At 48.9% G+C, this 18,134-nt stretch overlaps 2 protein-coding genes and 1 long non-coding RNA gene across 13 annotated transcripts in view; 2 read left to right on the top strand and 1 right to left on the bottom strand.

Moving 5' to 3' along the window:
* AP3M2 (adaptor related protein complex 3 subunit mu 2) overlaps window positions 1-2,203 on the top strand; it is a 96,978-nt gene extending 94,775 nt beyond the window's left edge. For 8 of the 9 annotated variants that reach the window (XM_064585498.1, XM_045879907.3, XM_064585497.1 and 5 more), the window contains one exon: window positions 272-1,848. In XM_064585498.1, coding sequence (XP_064441568.1) covers window positions 272-372 — 101 coding nt within the window. In that variant the 3' untranslated portion in view covers window positions 373-1,848. Of the gene's footprint in view, window positions 1-271; window positions 1,849-1,921 lie in introns of those variants that run through there. The other variant, XR_010409675.1, reaches the window with a different exon arrangement.
* A 2,758-nt stretch (window positions 2,204-4,961) lies between these two features.
* PLAT (plasminogen activator, tissue type) overlaps window positions 4,962-18,134 on the bottom strand; it is a 31,660-nt gene continuing 18,487 nt past the window's right edge. For 2 of the 3 annotated variants that reach the window (XM_045879913.3, XM_045879911.3), the window contains 13 exons: window positions 17,171-17,268; window positions 16,263-16,305; window positions 14,248-14,385; window positions 13,783-13,893; window positions 13,083-13,257; window positions 12,317-12,408; window positions 10,929-11,103; window positions 10,317-10,402; window positions 8,763-8,958; window positions 8,512-8,648; window positions 8,212-8,352; window positions 7,171-7,337; window positions 4,962-5,865 (listed from right to left, as the gene is read on the bottom strand). In XM_045879913.3, the coding sequence (XP_045735869.2) occupies window positions 5,707-5,865; window positions 7,171-7,337; window positions 8,212-8,352; window positions 8,512-8,648; window positions 8,763-8,958; window positions 10,317-10,402; window positions 10,929-11,103; window positions 12,317-12,408; window positions 13,083-13,257; window positions 13,783-13,893; window positions 14,248-14,385; window positions 16,263-16,305; window positions 17,171-17,268 (1,718 nt within the window). In that variant the 3' untranslated portion in view covers window positions 4,962-5,706. The remainder of the gene's footprint in view (window positions 5,866-7,170; window positions 7,338-8,211; window positions 8,353-8,511; window positions 8,649-8,762; window positions 8,959-10,316; window positions 10,403-10,928; window positions 11,104-12,316; window positions 12,409-13,082; window positions 13,258-13,782; window positions 13,894-14,247; window positions 14,386-16,262; window positions 16,306-17,170; window positions 17,269-18,134) is intronic. The other variant, XM_064585492.1, reaches the window with a different exon arrangement.
* LOC135363690 (uncharacterized) lies at window positions 8,875-10,362 on the top strand. Its single transcript, XR_010409676.1, has 3 exons — window positions 8,875-9,006; window positions 9,341-9,568; window positions 9,729-10,362. It is a non-coding gene; the product is annotated as an uncharacterized LOC135363690 (long non-coding RNA).

Genomic DNA, 18,134 nt, shown 5'->3' with positions numbered 1-18,134 from the left:
TGCATGTAACTTTCTGCCCTTGCCACTTTACAAATAGGTCTTCCAGTAGGATAGCTCTATGTTGGAGCAGTTTTTATTATCAGTGTATGGACCAAGAGTCAAAAACCTGTGAGCTTTAGGAAAGTGAAATAAATAAGGGACAATTATTATTATTTTTCTGGTTCATTGTTACAACTGTCTCTATCCCACTGATCCCTCTGAATTAAAATGGATTTAAACATAACATGCTACATGCTCCTTTTTGAATAATGCCTATCTTCCTTCCTTCCAGGACTCAAGGTGAATCGTCTGGATATGTATGGAGAAAAGTACAAACCCTTTAAGGGCATAAAATACATGACCAAAGCTGGAAAGTTCCAAGTTCGAACCTGAAGGGAGAGTTTTGCAAAAAGAACAGTCATGAATGCTTTTTCATTTCTTACTTGTCTAAAAGTAAAAAATACCAGCCTGTCTCCTAGGTCAGTATCCCCTTCTGGACCCACCTGCTCCCTTTTTTCCTTAGCCTTCAGTGCCATGGAACTAATCAAGGGAGAGAAGGTCGCCAGGGAGAACTGGACAGAACTGAAACACAATCAGCACCAACTCAGTTCTGCGAGAAGAGATGTGTGACGGAGGGTAGAGACACTTGATGCCATATTTGACTATTCTTAACGTGGCTACCATAGAAAAAGACTAGCATTTGTTACTTGCTTGGCTTTAATGATCTAAGCCAACGAACGACCTCTTTTTGTTTTTTAAGGTAGAAAGATTAGAAAGAAGGAAAGAAAGCTTGGAAGAGTATGAATGTTAGTCACAGAAAGGCCAGTTAAGGATCTGATCTATGAGGGAGAAGAAAGGAAACAGTATTGAAGAAGTATGAGGACACAGGCTCAAGTGAAAGGGGCAGGAAAAGTAGTCAAGCCCCACATGAAGGAGGGTTGGAAGGAAAAGAGTGGAGTTGGTTTCTTTCTGATCCCTCTACTTTGATATCTATCTATCTATCTATATAAAATCATCAGTACTTCTAGAAGTGAACTGGAAACTTCTTAAATTTGAGTCCACTGATGACATGGAAAACCCCAGTAGAATCAGATTTTCCCTTGAAGACTATGACGATAACCGACCAGTTTTCAGATACTAACTACTGTTTGCCTTTAGCAATTGGTCTGTCATCTTCTGTGAGAAGGTGACCTGCCCTCTTCCTGGCGGAGGCCGCCTAAAATGCCCCTTTTCTAACCCAAAACAGTTTACTCACTTTGCATTGCAGAATTCACCAGGCTTTTTCCTGTTACCCAAGGACAATTTCAGAAAAGCCAATCCCATAATCCCAGGGCAGCCAGATTTTGTGTGTCACCATGTTGGAGTGTAGATGACCAACTCCTTCCTCATGAAGTGCATCACAGCTGTAACCCAGTGACTCCTTATTTATACTTGTCAGTGCTGGACTAGTGCTGGAGTCTTTAAAAATTTATATAGAAGACAGGTTTTAAAATTTTTGTTGTAGCTTAAGGAGTGATACTGTGCTCTGCTTAATGCATGGAGAAAAATGAAGACCTCTCCAAACCCTACAATTTTTCTCTAAAGCCCTGTTTCCAAATCCTTCAGCAATTTTGTTTTGCTAGTTTTATCTCCCTACTTCCTGGACTTGTTTTTGCTGCAGAGTAATGTTGCTTTGTGGTTTTCCTCTGGGATAAATTGTGCTGTATACAAACAGGTGTGTTTCATACTCCCATCACTCCAGAATTTGTCCTGAATGACTATGCCCTGCATACATACCTGGCAGGGTAGGGGAACAGCCCTGCCTATGATTCCAGAATACTCGGAATTACTTCTTCTGAGGGCTCTGAAGGATTTTAAGGTTTCCTAGGTCATAGGAAAACAACCAGTCTTGGTGCCTGGATATTTTTAGGTTTGTAAATCCAGCTGTGATATTTCCTCCCAGACAATTCATCCTAATTTCAAGGGAAGAACTTGAGGAGAAATCAAGTATCTAGGGTATGGGACCTCCAGGCCTTAGCATGTGAAGTAATGTATCACCCTCGTAGCAGACCTCTGGAGCCCAGTGGAGCATCGCGGCGACCACCCAGCAGGGTGTCAGCATAAGAAGTGCAGGCCGTCTTGGTTGAGCTGTTCGATTCCATACGTGTTTAATATGTGTGGAAGTATCTCCTGTGTTTAAATCGTAATAAAGTTTGAGTTTTACCAGTCGTCTGTGTCCTAAGTGTCTTGTTACTGGGACTAACAGTAGTGTTATGCCAGACAGGCCTCGGTAGAAGCACTAAGAAATAAATCAGTTCGGGAGGATCTTACTACTTGTGTCTTTTCAACCAGTAGACCTAACGCCATAGGTATGGTATGATTCTCGTTACCTCTGGAAATAGGGGATGTTGGCATTGTCATTTTTCAGGTTGTAAGAACAAAGGTGAAGATCAGTCATTTTTCCCCATTAAAGACCAGCCATTAAAGCTGCCAATGGCTATTCTGGTGCTTTCCCCACGCTCTTGATCTTAGGTTTGTCAGTTTGGGTGTGAAATGGAAGATAAGTCATGGGCAGTCTTTGTAAAAAAGTATGGACACTGGTTGTTATCCCATATCCGTACTGATATCCTTTGGTAAATCCGTCGTGGCCATGAAAAGACGTTAGGGCTTTTTCTGTTTACGAACTAGTGTTTGGTATTTATGAATACTCCATCCTACCTGTCTTGGTCGTTAACATGTCTTCCCGCGCTCTGGCTGTTCTGGTTGTGCTGTGGTGTGACCAGGTGCATTTTATAATACATGTACTTTCCTCTGTGGCCAGTAGGTGGTGACTCAGTGCTAGCAATGAGATTAATTTTTTTTAATTGTTAGAATTTTAAAAGAACTGAATTTGAAACTCTTAAACTTTCCCCCAAGATTCCGAGTACTGGGGATGGGGTGAGTTTTTGGCTTTTGCAGTTAAATGTGAAACCAAAAATTTATGACACTCTTTGATAACCAGACTTAAGATCGGAGCTCTAGGAGGATAGCAGTTTCCATCATCTGAGTTCCTCTAAGTCTTTACCCACTAAAATGTATTGCACAGCTACCTAAGAATCTTTGTCCTTCAGATCTGTTAGTGTCTATTTGCTTTATTAACCAGCTGGGGAGAAGGAACTATTTCATTTCCCCCCTTATAATCCTTTCCCTGGCCTGCCTAGTTCCAGACATTTTATCCTAAATTTCCTAACCCACACCGGATAATGATGTGTGTTGTTCTTTGAATGTGTTTCAATGTAATTCAAAGGAATCTGCGGGGCCGGGACTCTGCCTTGCAGCTTGGTCCGCGGTCTCTTGTGTCTTCATCCAGTCTTTGGTTGCCGGGACCTCACCCAGAGGAATGTTGGGGCCTGTCACTTGGCGTTTCCATCCTAGGAGGCCTTGCTGCTTCAGTTCATTTCATTCATCCAGGTCTCTGAAGAAAGGCTTGTCATGCAAAGGGGATGGGGCAAACCCACTGAATTCCTGCCAGAGATGTGCTCGCTGGGAGTCCTGCCTATTGTCCTCGAGCAGTGTTTGTCTAAAATGGCCGAGGAACACTTCTATCTCAAATAAAACCTGCCACTTGCACGGGAAACTTGTGCGGGAGAGCTCTAAGGTGGAGGAATCTGTGGCTTCAGTTTCTGTGATCTGCATCTATTTAACTGCTCCGGGGGCTTGAGGATTTCAGGGAAGTTTGGGTTTTGCTCCCCTCTAACTCAAGCTCGTGGGCTTTAGAGTCTCTTCTGTGAGCTGAAACTATGTACTTTTCTTCTAAGAACCTCTAAACTGAGCAGTTCTCACAGCCTTTCAAGAGATAGAGACAACTGCAACCACCTTTTCTCCTCTCCAGGAAACTGCTGCATATATCCAACAGCAAGCCCCCTCAGATTTATTCTTGGATCTGGGGTGGCAGTGGTAACAGGAGCTGCAGCTCTAGTTAAGAAAGTAGCCTAGGAGAAGCAGAAAGCAGCATCCTGAAGTAACATACTAGTGTGGACTGGTCTGGGAATTCATGGTTTTTTTTCTTTTAAGTTTTATTTATTTAAATAATCTCTACACCCCTCATGGGGCTCGAACTCACAACCTCGAGATCAAGAGCTGTATGCTCTTCTGACTGAGGCAGCCAGGCGCCCCACGGTCTGGGAGTTAATTCTTTCAGACAACAGGGAAGGAAAATGGAATGGGAAGAAAACGGCCAATACTAGCTTCTAGGCCGACCAACAGTGGGATATTGTTATGCTGGCCAGCAAGGTCGTGTTCTTCGTACCCTCTTGCTTCTCCTTTCTACTACCTCGCTTGTGGCCCACGGAGTCTGCATACCCAGTCGGCTTTCATTCCATCCCCCTCAGGGTTCTTTTTCCCCGGGGCATGCTCTGTTCGTTACTTCTCTTACGCACAAGCCCCAGTGGCTCCCTGTTGCCTCTAGAATTAAGTCCAAAACTCAGTTTGGCATTCAAAGCACCATAATCTAAGTTCCTACCCACACTCTTCATGACCTTCACTTCCGACAACCTGTACAAAATCCTTCCCCATACTCCCACCGCCCTTTTTCCTCTCCAGATCTCTATATTTCCATGCAGTGACATTCCTGGTCTCAAGGATGCCTTGCCCACATCTCCTCCCCACCAGTCCAGATCTCGCCCAATTTTTGAAGGCCCTACTTGTTTTTCCTTAAGATTCCCTCATACTTCCTGCAACTGAAAAGTAAAAGTTTCTCTCTGCCGTTTTTGTGACCCGTCTCTGTTCTACCTGGGTATTTCTTTATCTTATTTTCCTGTCAAACCGAGAACTGCCTCCCTCCCCCTTTTTACTGTCTGCAGCACCTAGCATGTTGCCTTGTATGCAGCGAGTATTCTGTATATTCCAAATGAATGAAAGGAAATACTTGAGATGATTTTTAAAATGTGACCGTGAGTAACAAGAATAAATGAGCTGTGAGATACTGCAAGTGTAACAAATTATCCCACTCTGATTTGGGAAAATATGTGAAAAATAATCTGAATTTATTATTTCAGCACAGTATAATACAGGGGCGTGACAACAAAGTAAAAACTAAAATGGATTGATATAAATATACTAAAGCCTAGTTTACCAGTTACTAAAATGATACAAGTCTCCTGTTTTATTATAAAGAAAAAAAGATTTACACTATACACAAAAAGATTTCCTTCCAAGAGCTGTAAAGTGGAGAAAGGGAAAAGCCAAATACTTGATTTAAAAGATGGTGTTGAGAAACATGACCTGGCCAGCCAGCCCATCCCTTATTAGGAGGCGCCTGTTGGGCTTCCTTGTGACTATAGACAGACATTCCATTTCTAATGCAATCCTTCCTTCCTGAAGGATCTAGTTACTTTTTTACTATTGAGACATGCTTTTATCTTTGTGGTCCCATTTCCAAAGCTGCTCGTGGTGACAGATCAGGAGGTTGGGTTTCTCTTCTCCCTCTCTTCTGCCTTAGATGGTGGTATTCCAGGAGGGGTTGGCGTTATCTGTCTTCTCGGCTGACAAACTATATTCTGAAATCAGATCTTAACCCCTGAAAACTTCTAAAATGGGAAGTACCTATTAAAACCTATCCTCTCCCCTCTCCTATGGGTTCCCCCTGCCCTGCCATCCACTTGTACTGTGTGATGGCTCAGCTCTATAAAGAAGCACTCCGCCTTAGTGTGTCTTCTGAAGTAGAGGAAGTAGGGTCTCCCGTGATTTCAGGGAACTGGATGTCCTTGGTCACAGTTGCATATTGTTTTGAATCCAGTCTAGGTAATTAATAACCTTGGTATATATACCAGGAACATCTTTCTGCCCACAGCCAATGCCCCAACTGATGATGCCAACCAGAGTCATGCGGTTGTCCTTCATACACACCAAGGGGCCACCTGAGTCACCCTGCAATAGAGAGAACAGGTTAGTTGTTTGCAAAAAACGCAGACTCTTTGCGGGGCGGCAGGGCGGGGCGGGGGGGGGGGGTAGTTAGGGTTAATATCTGTAGTGCTAATTGTTGTATTATTCAAAATTCAGAGAGGGAAATTTTTATCTCGATGATCTTGATCCTGTAGACAATTACGCTGTATCTACATTGCAAAGTAGAATTGAGATAATTGCTCAGATATTTCAGGCCACAACCCTCCTTTTAACTCTACCACTTACTAGCTGTGTGGCCTTAGGCTAACTATGCTTCAGTATTCTTATCTCAAAGATAGGGATCATACTATCTACTGTATGGGAGGTTGTTATGGGAATTAATTGGGAGAAAGCATGACATTTTGTAAAACTCTTGGTAAATGTTGGCTGTTATTGTCTTACTGAATCAAAATGATCTCTTGTTTTTGCTTTTAACTTGAAGCTTACAGATCATGGTTTCACTTTACATACAACCTTTTTATGACTGTTGAGCTAGGGGTACAGCTGAGGTTTCTGAAGAAACCATTCAAAAAGAGACAAAGGTTGTCAAGGAACTGAAGGGAAAATGCTGATATGATTTACCTTATAAGAACAAAGCCCACAAAGCCTTCAATGGAAGAGCCCTGCTTCCCTCTTTTTGTTTCCCCTCTAACCCCCAGCCCCTCGATGGAGAGCTTGGCACACTGTAGGCTCGAAAATGTCTCATCAGTAATGGGGCCTTGGTTATATTTCGGTCCTAATACCACCGTTGGTGTGTGTCCCATGCCAGTGCCCTGTTTTCATGAGATAGAAGTACCGACTCTGACAGAGAGCCTGACATAGTTTGCTTTCCCAGGCGAAAAACCTCATATTAGGGCTGATATGAGTTCTTAAAACTTCTTTCTCACAAATCATCTGGGTCATACTCCCCGGCAAGCTGCAGCTTCTCCTCCCCACCCCTACATGGCGGACTCCAATTCTCCAGCCCCTCCAGAAGTCAAGAATTGCTTCGTTTGTGTTGCTTTACCCATCACTTCAATAGTTGATCAATTGCCTGGGCTTACAGGAAACCCTGAATCAGGTGGAGTTTCCGGTGTAGACATTGGGGACATTTCCTGCAGTTTAGATTTCTTAGGTTTGGGTAACTTTGATCTCTCTCCGATTGTGTTATTTTGTTGAGGCCCTCATCTAGAATCTCTAGCACCTCACCAAAATGAACGCATCCATTCGGGCTATAACTTTTGTCTTGCTTAGGAACCTGTGGGCCGAGGACCACTTTTCCCCTCAGGTGGGCGAGACCCCCGTGTCTACCTGGCAGGCATCGTGCAGGTTTGCCTGGTTCCCGCCACTTCGCGTGTCTCCGGCGCACAGCATGTTGTTCGTGACGGTTTTGTTGAACAGATGCTGTGATGTGCAGCGGCTGGCCGGGTACAGCCTGACATGAGCCTCCTTCAGCCGCTCAGAATAGAAAGGAGAAGCTGAAACAGAGAAGGGAAGATAGCTGACCGTTTTAGGGAAAGTTATTTGTAAACCTTTTAGAAGGAGGAAGCCGACGTTTCTAATAATGGCTAACTTGGATCCAGCTTTCAGATCGATGAGGCTGAAGCCTACGAAATATTGTCAATATCGTTTTGACCGACAAAACCAGCTCTTTTATAGAGGTTAGCCCATGGTTTCTCAGGAGCAGCGCTACTGACATTTGGGGCCAGATCATTTTTTTGAGGGGGGCTGTCCTGTGCACTGCAGGTATTTGGCAGGTCCCCTCGCTTCGACTCACTAAATGTTAGTATAAACCTCCATCCTGAGTTGTAACAAGCAAAAATGCCTCCAGACATGGCCATTGTGTTCTGGGGAGCAAAAACACCCCAGCTGAAAACCACTGGCTTAACCTACTATCATTCAATTCTCATAATCTAAGGAGGTAGGCAATTCTACCCCCATGTGACCAGTGAGGGGGCCGAGGCTCGGAGCCGTGTAACATAAAAACCCGTCCTGGGTCCCACCGCTACAAGGTGCAGATCTAGGGTGTGGACTCGGGCCTGCATGAACAGAGAGGCGCAAGAGCCGCATACCCTCATCACCGGCCTCCACTTCTTATCAGAACCTTCCTGCGATCTTAGGCCCTTCGAAGAAGCACTTGTACTTTTCACCCCTTTCTTGACCTGCACAGTGACCCCGAGAGGTGGGGCAGGCAGACGTTGGTTCTTGGTCTGCAGGGAACTTGCCTACATTTACACAGCGTCAGTGCCTGAGCCAGGGCTAGAACTTTCTCATGACTTTTTCCTCTCAATAACTGCACGCCCCGCCATCCTGCAGACAGACAGGATGGGGCCGAGACTTCCTTCCACTTACACGCCTCATGCTTGCCGTAGCCAGACAGCTCGCATTCTGTCCAGTCGGGCAGCAGCAGGTTGGCCTCGGGGAGACACACGGTGCGGACGGCGTCGCTCTCCTGGGCGCAGTGTAGCGACTCCGACTTCAGTTTCAGCAGGACTGAGAGGAGAGCGAGAAGAGAATAAGCCCCATGCGATGCTCGTCTGATTGGAGGGGAGGAAGATGAAGAGAGGGCGAGGGTGTGGAAGGCCGAGGTGTGGATGCACATGGGTGGGTGTGTGTCGTGTCATCCGGAGCAGGGGGCATAGGACATCTCACCAATATCGTTGTTGTAAGTGTCGCCATCAAATTCCTCATGGATGATGTATTTTTCGACTTCAAATTTCTGTTCCTCCTCTCCAGGGACCTCTCGGTATGTTCTGCCCAAGACCACCCTAAGGTGGTGGGCATCGTACCTAATGGAGAAAGAGCCTTAGGACATGCTGCTCGCTGTGAGGCTTCTTCTAACGGGCCCCGGTTTCAAGGCCTCAAAGTCTAGGGAGACTGACTGGGTTTTCTGAAGTCCCTACCTCTCCTGGAAGCAGTGGGCAGCGGACAGGACCCAGCAGGAACTGATCAGTATTCCCCCACAAAAAAACTTCTCTCCTGGTGACCTCCTGCTCTTGACAAAGATGGCGGCCTGCCACGGATGGGACGTGATGTCTGTGTAGAGTCCTCCCTTAATGCGAAACTGCGGCTGCTTGTACTGTCTCTGACCACAGGTGGCTGGGAGAGGAAAGCACAGAGAAGGGAGATCAGACCTGCGGTCCTTGGGTGAGTTCCTTGAGCACCTATCTTGGTTTCCCCTCTTGGAACCCCGAGTTTCCACAGGCTTACTGCTTGTGTCCAGGCTACACAGAGGGACAGAACAGTGTCCGCGCTAACGAAAACCACAGCTCTCATCTGTTGGGTACATAGTGCACACCGACCACTGCACATACACTATCTTTAACCCTCACAACACTGAACTTCAGAGAGGCTGGGAAATTTTTGCCCAAGGTCACAGCGGCCCCCGGATTAGAACCCAGATTTGTCTGACTCCAAATGGGATCTTTCTGCCATGCTTCATTACCCCCCGTTTTCTCCTGCACCCGCCTCCTGGCTTCAGAAATAACGCGGCCCTGCAGCTCCCTCCTGGAGAATGTCTACCCTGTTTTCCATCTACTGCACCCTGTCCATCCTTCAAGGCCTAGGTGAAATCCCACCTCCTCATGGAGCTTTCTTCACACACCCAACCCACCGGCTCCGAGCGGGCTCACCGGTACTGCTCAGGGAGGACGCACCATGCATGGCCTTGGTTGTGAGTCCACTGGTAGTTTGTGTCTTACCTGCCCAGGTAGGTACTATGTTCCTTGAGAAACATTCTGGCTAATATGTGTGTTCACAGGAATGGACTAATACTAATCTATTCTCAGACAATTTCTAAACTAAAGTTTTTTAGCAAAATGTGCCAACTTGAATTTCCTCTCCGTCTTCCACTCCCTCCACCCACCCAGGTCCCCTGTGTGAAACGGGCTCTGTGAGAAAGGCTGGAAGAGTTCACAGCAGAAGTAGCAGCTGTGGGGTCAGAGGACGTGGGATCAGACCCGGGCTCTGCTACTCGGAGCCCAGTGAGCTTGGGCAGGCCATGTGACTTCTGAGCTGGTTTCCTCATCCAGAAACCGAAGACAGGAAGACTGCCTCTCACCACACTGTCAGGAGAACGCTATGAGAGCACTTTGTTATCTAGGGAGCCGTATACGTGAGCTATCCTCCTCCATGCTCACCATGACCTCATCATTGATCATTAATAAAGGCATCTGGAGAGAGAAGTTCAGAGCCTAATGAATTCTAAGAGAAACTGGCCGTTCTTCTCTTCCGTTTTGCCCCTCTGCGTCACCCTCGTGCATGAGAAGTGAACACCTGCCCAGAGAGTTGTCATCCCGCCATTGCTTCAGTCATGGAGACTCCCCCACCAAGGCCTTCCTGAAAATCTGGGAGCTACACAGTCTGAACCAGACAGCTGTGAGGACACAGGAAGTGGCGGAGGGAATGGTCAGTAAGGGGGGCTGGGCAGCGGGAGGTGGCCAAGGGCCAGCCCTTACAGCACTGGGGCACGTCACAGTATTCCCACGTCAACTTGCGGTCCTTCAGCACGTGGCACCAAGGCTTGGCATCCCCATCTGGGTTCCTAGATGGTAAGAGAGTTTAAGGTTTTCAAGCACATCAGAAGCCACGTGAGAGCAGGAGGAGGCTCAGTAAACCAATGGCAAAACAATGAGCTGGGAAGGAGGGGCCTGAGTTCTGAACTTGGCTCTGTGCGAGATCTCACCAGAGGAAAACAACTTTAATTTTGTTTTTCTATCAGCAACACAACATTCCCCTCTCACAGGGATGTTGGAAGGGACTGTGAGCTGTGCTGTGAGGACAGTCTTGTGATTCCCTGGGAGAAAGGAGCCAGACAAGAACAGAACCGATGAGGACTAAGTGGCTATGGGACAGTACCTCGAACGTGGGATGTGGGCTGACAAACTGGTGAACTTCCCTCTTTATAATAGGTGTTATTCTAGCGAGTGAATGGGTGTGACTAGAGAATACCCATGGTTCCTTCCCACCCACTGGGTCTTTCATGTAACTTGAGGCATGAAATCTCCTACCCCACGTCCCAGTGCTGCCTTCTGCCCAGACATGAACCCCACAGACCTGGTGCTACGTACCGGCAGTGATTGTGGTTGCCCAGGCCCAGGGCCTGAGAATTGGTCCTCCACGCTGTGTAGAACTTGCCTTTTAGGACTATGGAATTCCACTGGAGGCAGGAGGCACCAGACGTAGTGCGGCTGTAGGTGCCACGGTATGCTAACCCTTTACCAAAGTAGCAGTCCTCATTTTTTTCTGGAACAGAAGAAATCTCAAACTGAAACAAAACCAATTAAATGCTACAGCAGGCGAGTCGGGGTTTGCAGCAGGCCCTGAGCGGGGCTGCTGGCCTGAGAGGATGAAGGCAGTTAGCCTGCCCGTAGGAGGGAGGAGACACCATCCCGCTCCCCTCTTTCCTCCTCCTTCAAGGCCTTTGACATAGGGATGGTAAATGGCTTTCAGTTGGGGGGCCAACTTTCATCGGTTGGATGCGGCTGCCTGGTTTGCTGTGTTGAGAGATTCCGAGGGTTTGTTCACGTTCGGCAGGAAGGGTCTATGCCCAGTTAGTAGCGATTATTGCTGGAGCTGCTTTGAAAGTAACTGGGGGTTTCCTTACTTATACTTGACAGGTTGTGCAAAGCAGAGTTCTTCAGTGGAGGGACACGTCAGAGGCCCCAGTTTCTCAGATTTTGTCTGCAGTGCTCTGAAGGGTTTGTTGGGCTTGAGCAGGAAGAGAGCATATGGACCTACGGATGCTGCCTATTTTCACCGATTTGCCCCATTTTAGCCTCCTTTCTCCCCATTTGAAACTGGCAGAGTGTACCACTATAAACAGCATAATTAAGGCGATCTTTAACGCCACCTAGACTAGTGAGTCCCAATTTACTGATCCTGGGAGGGGAGAGGATGCTTTAGAATTACTATAAAGAGTCCTCAAATTCACAGGTATGTCAGATTTACCTGTAGGCAGAAGGCACATTATTATTGTATATGAATATTTAGAACTTTAAAACACATGTTTAATACTATTGGGATATCATTATTTGTAAAAGCACCACAGAGTTCATAGTGCTTTTTTATAATTTAGTATTTTTGAATTTGGAAAATCTTCTCATATTAAACATCTTAAAGAGAAAGAGACTGAGAAAAAGGCCCATCAATCACAAACGGGAGCATCCCCATTCATCCTCAAAAGGACCGGAAAGCACCAATGCAGCCCCCCTTCTCCTCTGTACATGAGGAAATGGGGGGCCCGGGGGGTAAAGAGGCCAGCTCAAGGTCCAACCGCTAGTTAGAGGCCAGGCCCGGGTGAGGACCTAAGTCTCCTGACTTTCTTCCCTCTGCAACCAAAATGATGAACCACCAGCCCACTCCTTAGTCTCCTCAGTTGTAGAAACACTATCAGCTTGGTTGTCCTAGGCTCTACTTCTGGGGACGCTGCCCGGGAGGGTGGGCAAGCAGCACTTACCCTCGGGGCAGGCTGGCGTGCTGCAGAACTCACTGCTGTACTTGCCCGCCTTGAAGACGTAGCACCAGGGCCTTGAGTCCCCGTCCGGGTTTCTGAAAAAGCAGCCAGGGAAGGCCGGGGGAGGTGACAAGTGAAGCCTCCCTCTGAGACCCAAAGACTTTGCATCCTCTTCCAGGGAAAAGGTCAGTGCACTTTCGGCGGTCCACCGGGGAGCTGGCTCATGCTGGGTGGAAGTATGACTTAGCTACCGTCTGCATTCTGAGACTAAGTATGCTTTAAGGAGGTGTGCACAGAAGCCATGTTGACAAGGGCTGGCCTGTGGTGTTTAGTTTTATGGGTTAACTTGGCTCTAAGTGCCCAGTTATCTAATCGAACGCTAATCCAGCTGCCACCGAGAAGAGATTTTGTAGCTAGGGTTAACAGCCGCAATCAGCGGACCTCAAGTAGAGGAGATTATCCTGTATCATGTGGCAGCCTCATCCAGCCTGCGGAAGGCCGTCGGGGCAAAAGCTGGGAAGACCTCTGCCTCCAGACCGCGACAGCAAAGCCCGTGTGAGTTCGCAGCCCGCGGGCCTGCCCACAGGCTCCAGACGGGCCAGCCCCGCGCCCCCCGCGCCCCCCACGCACGTCGCTGCATCGGTAGAGAAGGCGCCCGTTCTGTTTCCGTGGAGCCCGCCGCCTGATGAGCCCCCCCCGGTGGTGTCCCCAGCTGTGGCCGCTCCTCCCCAGCGGGAAGCGAGCTCACGCGGGAAGGGGGGCCCCGCACCTGCAGTAATTGTGATTCCCGAGGCCCAGCTGGATGGCGTTGGGCCTCCGGCCCGAGTAGCGCTTCAGGGCCAGCACGCTGCTGTTCCAGTTCACACACTCGGCCCCGCTTTCCGCGGTGCTCCACGTGCCCCTGTAGGTGATACCCTGGTCCTTGTAGCACGTGGCACTGGCATCTGATTGACAACAGGACACATGGGGCACCTGGGTGGCTCAGTCATGATCCCGAACTCCCGAGATCGAGCCCCGCCTCAGGCTCCCCGCTCAGCGGGGAGTCTGCTTCTCCCTCTGCCCTTCACCCCACTCATGCTCCCTCTCTCTCTCAAATAAATAAATAAAATCTTTAAAAAAAGAGAGAGAAAACAGGACACGTGACGCCTCCCATGTGCATTCCCCCCTCTGCCATTTAGTTTTCCAAAGGGGTTTCACGTCTGCTCTGGCGTCACCCCAAACCAGCGAGGCGGGCTGGCTGCTGAAGCTTCTGGGGCGCAGGAGGTACACGGGGTGGCCAGGCTCCCCCAGGCAGACCCCAGCTTGGCACCCAAGGCTCTGCCCGCTGCGCCCAGCACTCTGGCTTCCTAACGGACCCTTGGAGGACCCTTCCCTGTCCCCACCCCGCCCCCGTCACCACACACTTCCTCTCCTTTCTGGGAAGACCTGGGATTCTGGCCCTCTTCTCACACCACCCACCCACCACTCACCTATTTCGCAGCGTTTCCCCAAAAAGCCTTCAGGACACTCGCAGACAAAATCTGAGAAGTAGAGAGCCTGCCGACACGCCCCGTCATTGAAGCACCTCTGTTCGCTGCAAACTGTCAAGGACAAACAAGGAAGCCCCAATCACTTTCACAGCAGTTCCAAGGATAACAGGGGTTAGGATCTGAGGAGTGAGCTCCGCCTGCCAGGCACCAGTCTCGGCGGTTGACAAAAGGAGCTATCTTTTCCCTTGGCAAACCGTGAGGTAGGTGCGCCCATTCTCCCCATTTGACGGAGGTGGAAGCTGAGGCCAGGCGGAAGTCGAGGGCCCCAGGTCAGTCTCACTCTCCGGCTCAGCGCCTCCACCTTAGCCTGAGGCCCAGCACGCCCAGAACCTCCATCTGAAGTTGCGCCCCGCGGGACCGGCGACACACGGGGCGTGGGCCGGAGAGCGGGGCGCGCGTACGTACCCCTGACGGGCACCGAGTGGCAGTGCGCGCGGCCGGCCATGCAGCGGCAGTACTCCACGCGGTTGCCCCGCAGGCCCGGGCGCAGCCACGCCTCGCTCTGCAGGTACAGCGTCTGCGTCTTCTCGTCTCTGCAGCCCACTAGAACGAGGGACAGGCGGCCTCTTGAGGGCACGATCCCCAAACGCTGCCGCCCCACCGCGGGTCCTTCTGAGAGTCCCTCACTCACTTGTCATACAACCCACCCTTCATCCCTTCCCTGCTCCCGGCCCGAAGACAACACACACCTGCGAATCTGTCACCAAAGACCGCTTCTATTGTTCTTCCCTGGCGGGGCCCTCATCTCGGAAGACTTTATCAAAATGCATTTACTAAGTAATACTCTACTTTTTCATTATATTTTATGTTTTTATTTATTTTTTTAAAGATTTTATTTCTTTGAGGGAGAGAGAGGGTGAGCAGGAGTGGAGGGGAGAAGCAGGAGAAGCAGGCTTCCTGCCGAGCAGGGAGCCCGATGTGGGACTCGATCCCAGGATCCTGCGATCATGACCCGAGCCGAAGGCAGATGCCCAACCGACTGAGCCACCCAGGCGCCCCTAATTTTTCATTTTAATTCATCAGAAATATGCACACGTATATAATTGCCTACCAGAGTTATTGATCCACATGAGTGTTACCACACTGAAATGACACATTGCTAGCCCAAAAGAAAGAAAATTCGCATCTTAGTCTGTGTGGGGAATGTGCTGCTCTCACTAGTATCTTTGATATAATGAAAACGGTCTAAGTACTCACACTGATATTCTAGCCCTCTTTGCCTCTCTGTTTGCAAACCAGAATGCCAACTTAAGAAATCTTCAACTTTTCATGAATTAAAGAAGTGACACATGCTCATTGTAAATAATACTGTTGTTTCTTTTGAGGGTCCCCTGGGGCCAGGATACCGTTGTCGGAAATGCTGTGCTATCCAACAGCAAAGGCATTAAGAGTTGCTTTATGGGTGAATAGTGTTGGGGCGCCTGGGTGGTTCAGTCAGTTAAAGCGTCTGACTCTCGGTTTTGGCTCAGGTCATGATCTCAGGGTCTCAGATTGAGCCCCATGTTGGGCCCTCTTGAGCCTGCTGAAAATTCTCCCTCTCCCTCTGCGCCTCCCCCCACCCTGCATGTACGTGGGTGTGTGCGTGCGTGTGTGTATATGCGTGTACGCTCGCGCTCTCGCTCTCTCTCAAAAAAAAAAAAGTTACAGCATACTTCCGCTTTAAAAGAGGTATTGCAAAGCCTTCCAGAGCCAAAGGAACTAGGTCATGAAGGACAAGAAATGAGGGTCCTAAATTGGTAGCTTTAGACGTGAAGCTGGGCCCAAGAGTTCTTCCAGCCAGAGTCAAGACAATCTGGCTGCTAGCATGTTTTATTTTTGGAATCCTACCTAATGCTCATGGCGATTTCCTCAGGTTTCTAGAGTCGACTCTAGAGCGAAAGGTCTTTCCACACCTGTGGAACTTCTGTGAGGTAACCCAGGTTCGTTACTCCAGTTTTACCAACCAGAAGACGTGGAAGCACGGAGATGGCAGTTAACAAGATGCCAGGTGGACTCTGGCGGGATGGGGCTCACAGCCCAGAAAAGGACCCTGGAGGACCAGTGCCTGGCCTCGGTGTGGCCTTGGGCCAGTCGCTCAATCTCTGGCTCTGTCTTCTCACCTGTGTAACAGGACTTCGGGCCCCTGGGCTGGCAGGCTCCCACCAGCTCTGTGACCCCCTGACAGCCGGACTCCTTGAGGGCACGCCTGTTCCTGTCCTCTCACAACCTGGCCTCAGCTAACTAGGTGAATGAGTAAGGGCTGGGGGGTGACGCAGGCATCTTTACGGAATGACCCAGCAAAATTTCACCTTCACACAGCTTACATAAGCTGGGTGTGGTGGAAGATAAATCCGCGACAGCGCCTAGGGCACCCTGAGTTCCTAAGCCCTGACTCTGCTTCCTGCTTCCATAGACCCCCTTCCACCTCAGCTTCACCTTACCTCTGTAAGATCTGGCTCCTCTTCTGAATCGGGTGTGGATTTCCTGCAAAGCAACCGGCGGTGGAGGAAGGATCAGCCCATGCTGGGCGTGTTAGGAATAAACGTGGTTGATCCAGAGCCCGCGTACACACCCCCAGTCAGATGCCACCTGCCCTGAAGATTCCCCCTCGGGTAGCCGGCCCCAGGTGCAATGTCCACTTCTTGCCTTCTTTTCTAATTCGTCCTCCCCTTCTAGAAAGAGCAATGCTGCCAAAATAGCTTTCTGAGTGATGAAAATCTTTAATACCTGTGCTGTCCAATACCGTAACCACTAGTCACGTGTGGTGACTGAGCACTTGAAATGGGGCTAGTGCGACTGAACTGAATTTTTAATTGCATTTAATTCTAAATTTAAATAGCCACAAGGGGTTAGTGGAGTTGTAGCCCCGCTCCATCCCCTCCAACTCTCTCCTCTAAAATCTCACTGTGCAGGTACTGCTCATCGGGCCCTCCATGGTGCCCTTGCTCGCTGGGCGTTTTTAGAGAGCATGTCCGTAGTATGGCTTCCATCCCAAGTAGATAGTAAGCAGCCTAGGTCAGCTTGCCAGCTTCCATGGCTCACGGCTTGTGCACCATCTTTTTTAGATGCTTTATGGATGAATTCAAACACATCCTTTAAAAACAGCTCCAAAGAAGGCAGGCAGTAGCAGTGGAATAGGATTAAGTACTATTTGCCCAAGTCAGAAGAACTGCCTAGGGTTCTGCACCCGGAACCCTGAATCCTGAGCATCCTACAGAGAGAGGAGTGTGTGCACTGCGCTCCGTAACTGCTGACCTCTGCACTCTGACAGAACCCCACTTTGGGGCTCCTGAGTCCATTGAGGGGACACGGGCTCGAGGCTCGGGGCAGACCTGAACTGCCCTCCTACCTGGCTGGACAAGGTGAGGGCTGCTCCACAAAGCAGCAGGACGCACACCAGCTCTCTCCTCATTGTAGTCACTGTTCCTTCAGAGTGTCCCTTAAATTCTGGAAGAGGAAGGGGGAAAAAAAACTTTATCGTGTGATCGAGAGATCAAGGAGTATGGAAAGGTCAAGAACCTAGGACTTGATCATGGCCAGTCCCTCCAGCATCAGCTCCCATGGATGCCTGGAAGATGTTTTTGAAGATTTTATTTATTTGACAGAGAGATAGAGAGCACAAGTAGGCAGAGGGAGAGGGAGAAGCAGACTCTCCACTGAGCAGGGAGCCCAACGTGGGGCTCGATCCCAGGATCCTGGGATCATGACCTGAGCCGAAGACAGACCTTAATGGACTGAGCCACCCAGGTGCCTCTGGAAGACATTTTTAATTGTATATATTTTTTATTGTGGTAAAATACATCAAAGTTGACCATCTTAACCCTTTTTATGTGCACAGTTCAGTGGCATTAAGCATGTTCACATTGTTATGCAAGCATCACCACCACCCCTCTGCAGAACTTTATTATCTTCCCAAACTGAAACTCTGCACCCAATAAACAGTAACTCCCCATTCCCCTGGCAACCACCAGAAAGTAGAATGCTTTCTGTCTTTATGCCTATGATGACTCTCTAGGTTCCTCATATAGGTGGAATCATAAGAGTACGTGTCCTTTTGTGACTGGCTCATTTCACTTTGCATACTCTTCTCAAGGTTCATCTATGTGGAGCCATGTGTCAGAATCTCCTTTTTTTTTTTTTTTGTAAAGTAGGCTCTACACCCAGCATGGAGCCCAACGTAGGGCTTGAACTCATGACCCTGAGATCAAGACCTGAGATGAGATCAAGAGTCGGAAGCTTAACTGACTGAGCCACCCAGGTGCCTCCAAATCTCCCTTTTTAAAGCTGACTGAGATTCCGTTGTCTGTATAGAC

Source organism: Mirounga angustirostris, unplaced genomic scaffold (genome assembly GCF_029215605.1).
Source record: "Mirounga angustirostris isolate CCGP_5_RB_7025 unplaced genomic scaffold, mMirAng1.0.hap1 SCAF_2, whole genome shotgun sequence".
NCBI lineage: Eukaryota > Metazoa > Chordata > Mammalia > Carnivora > Phocidae > Mirounga > Mirounga angustirostris.
This window is presented reverse-complemented; position numbering and strand designations above follow the sequence as displayed.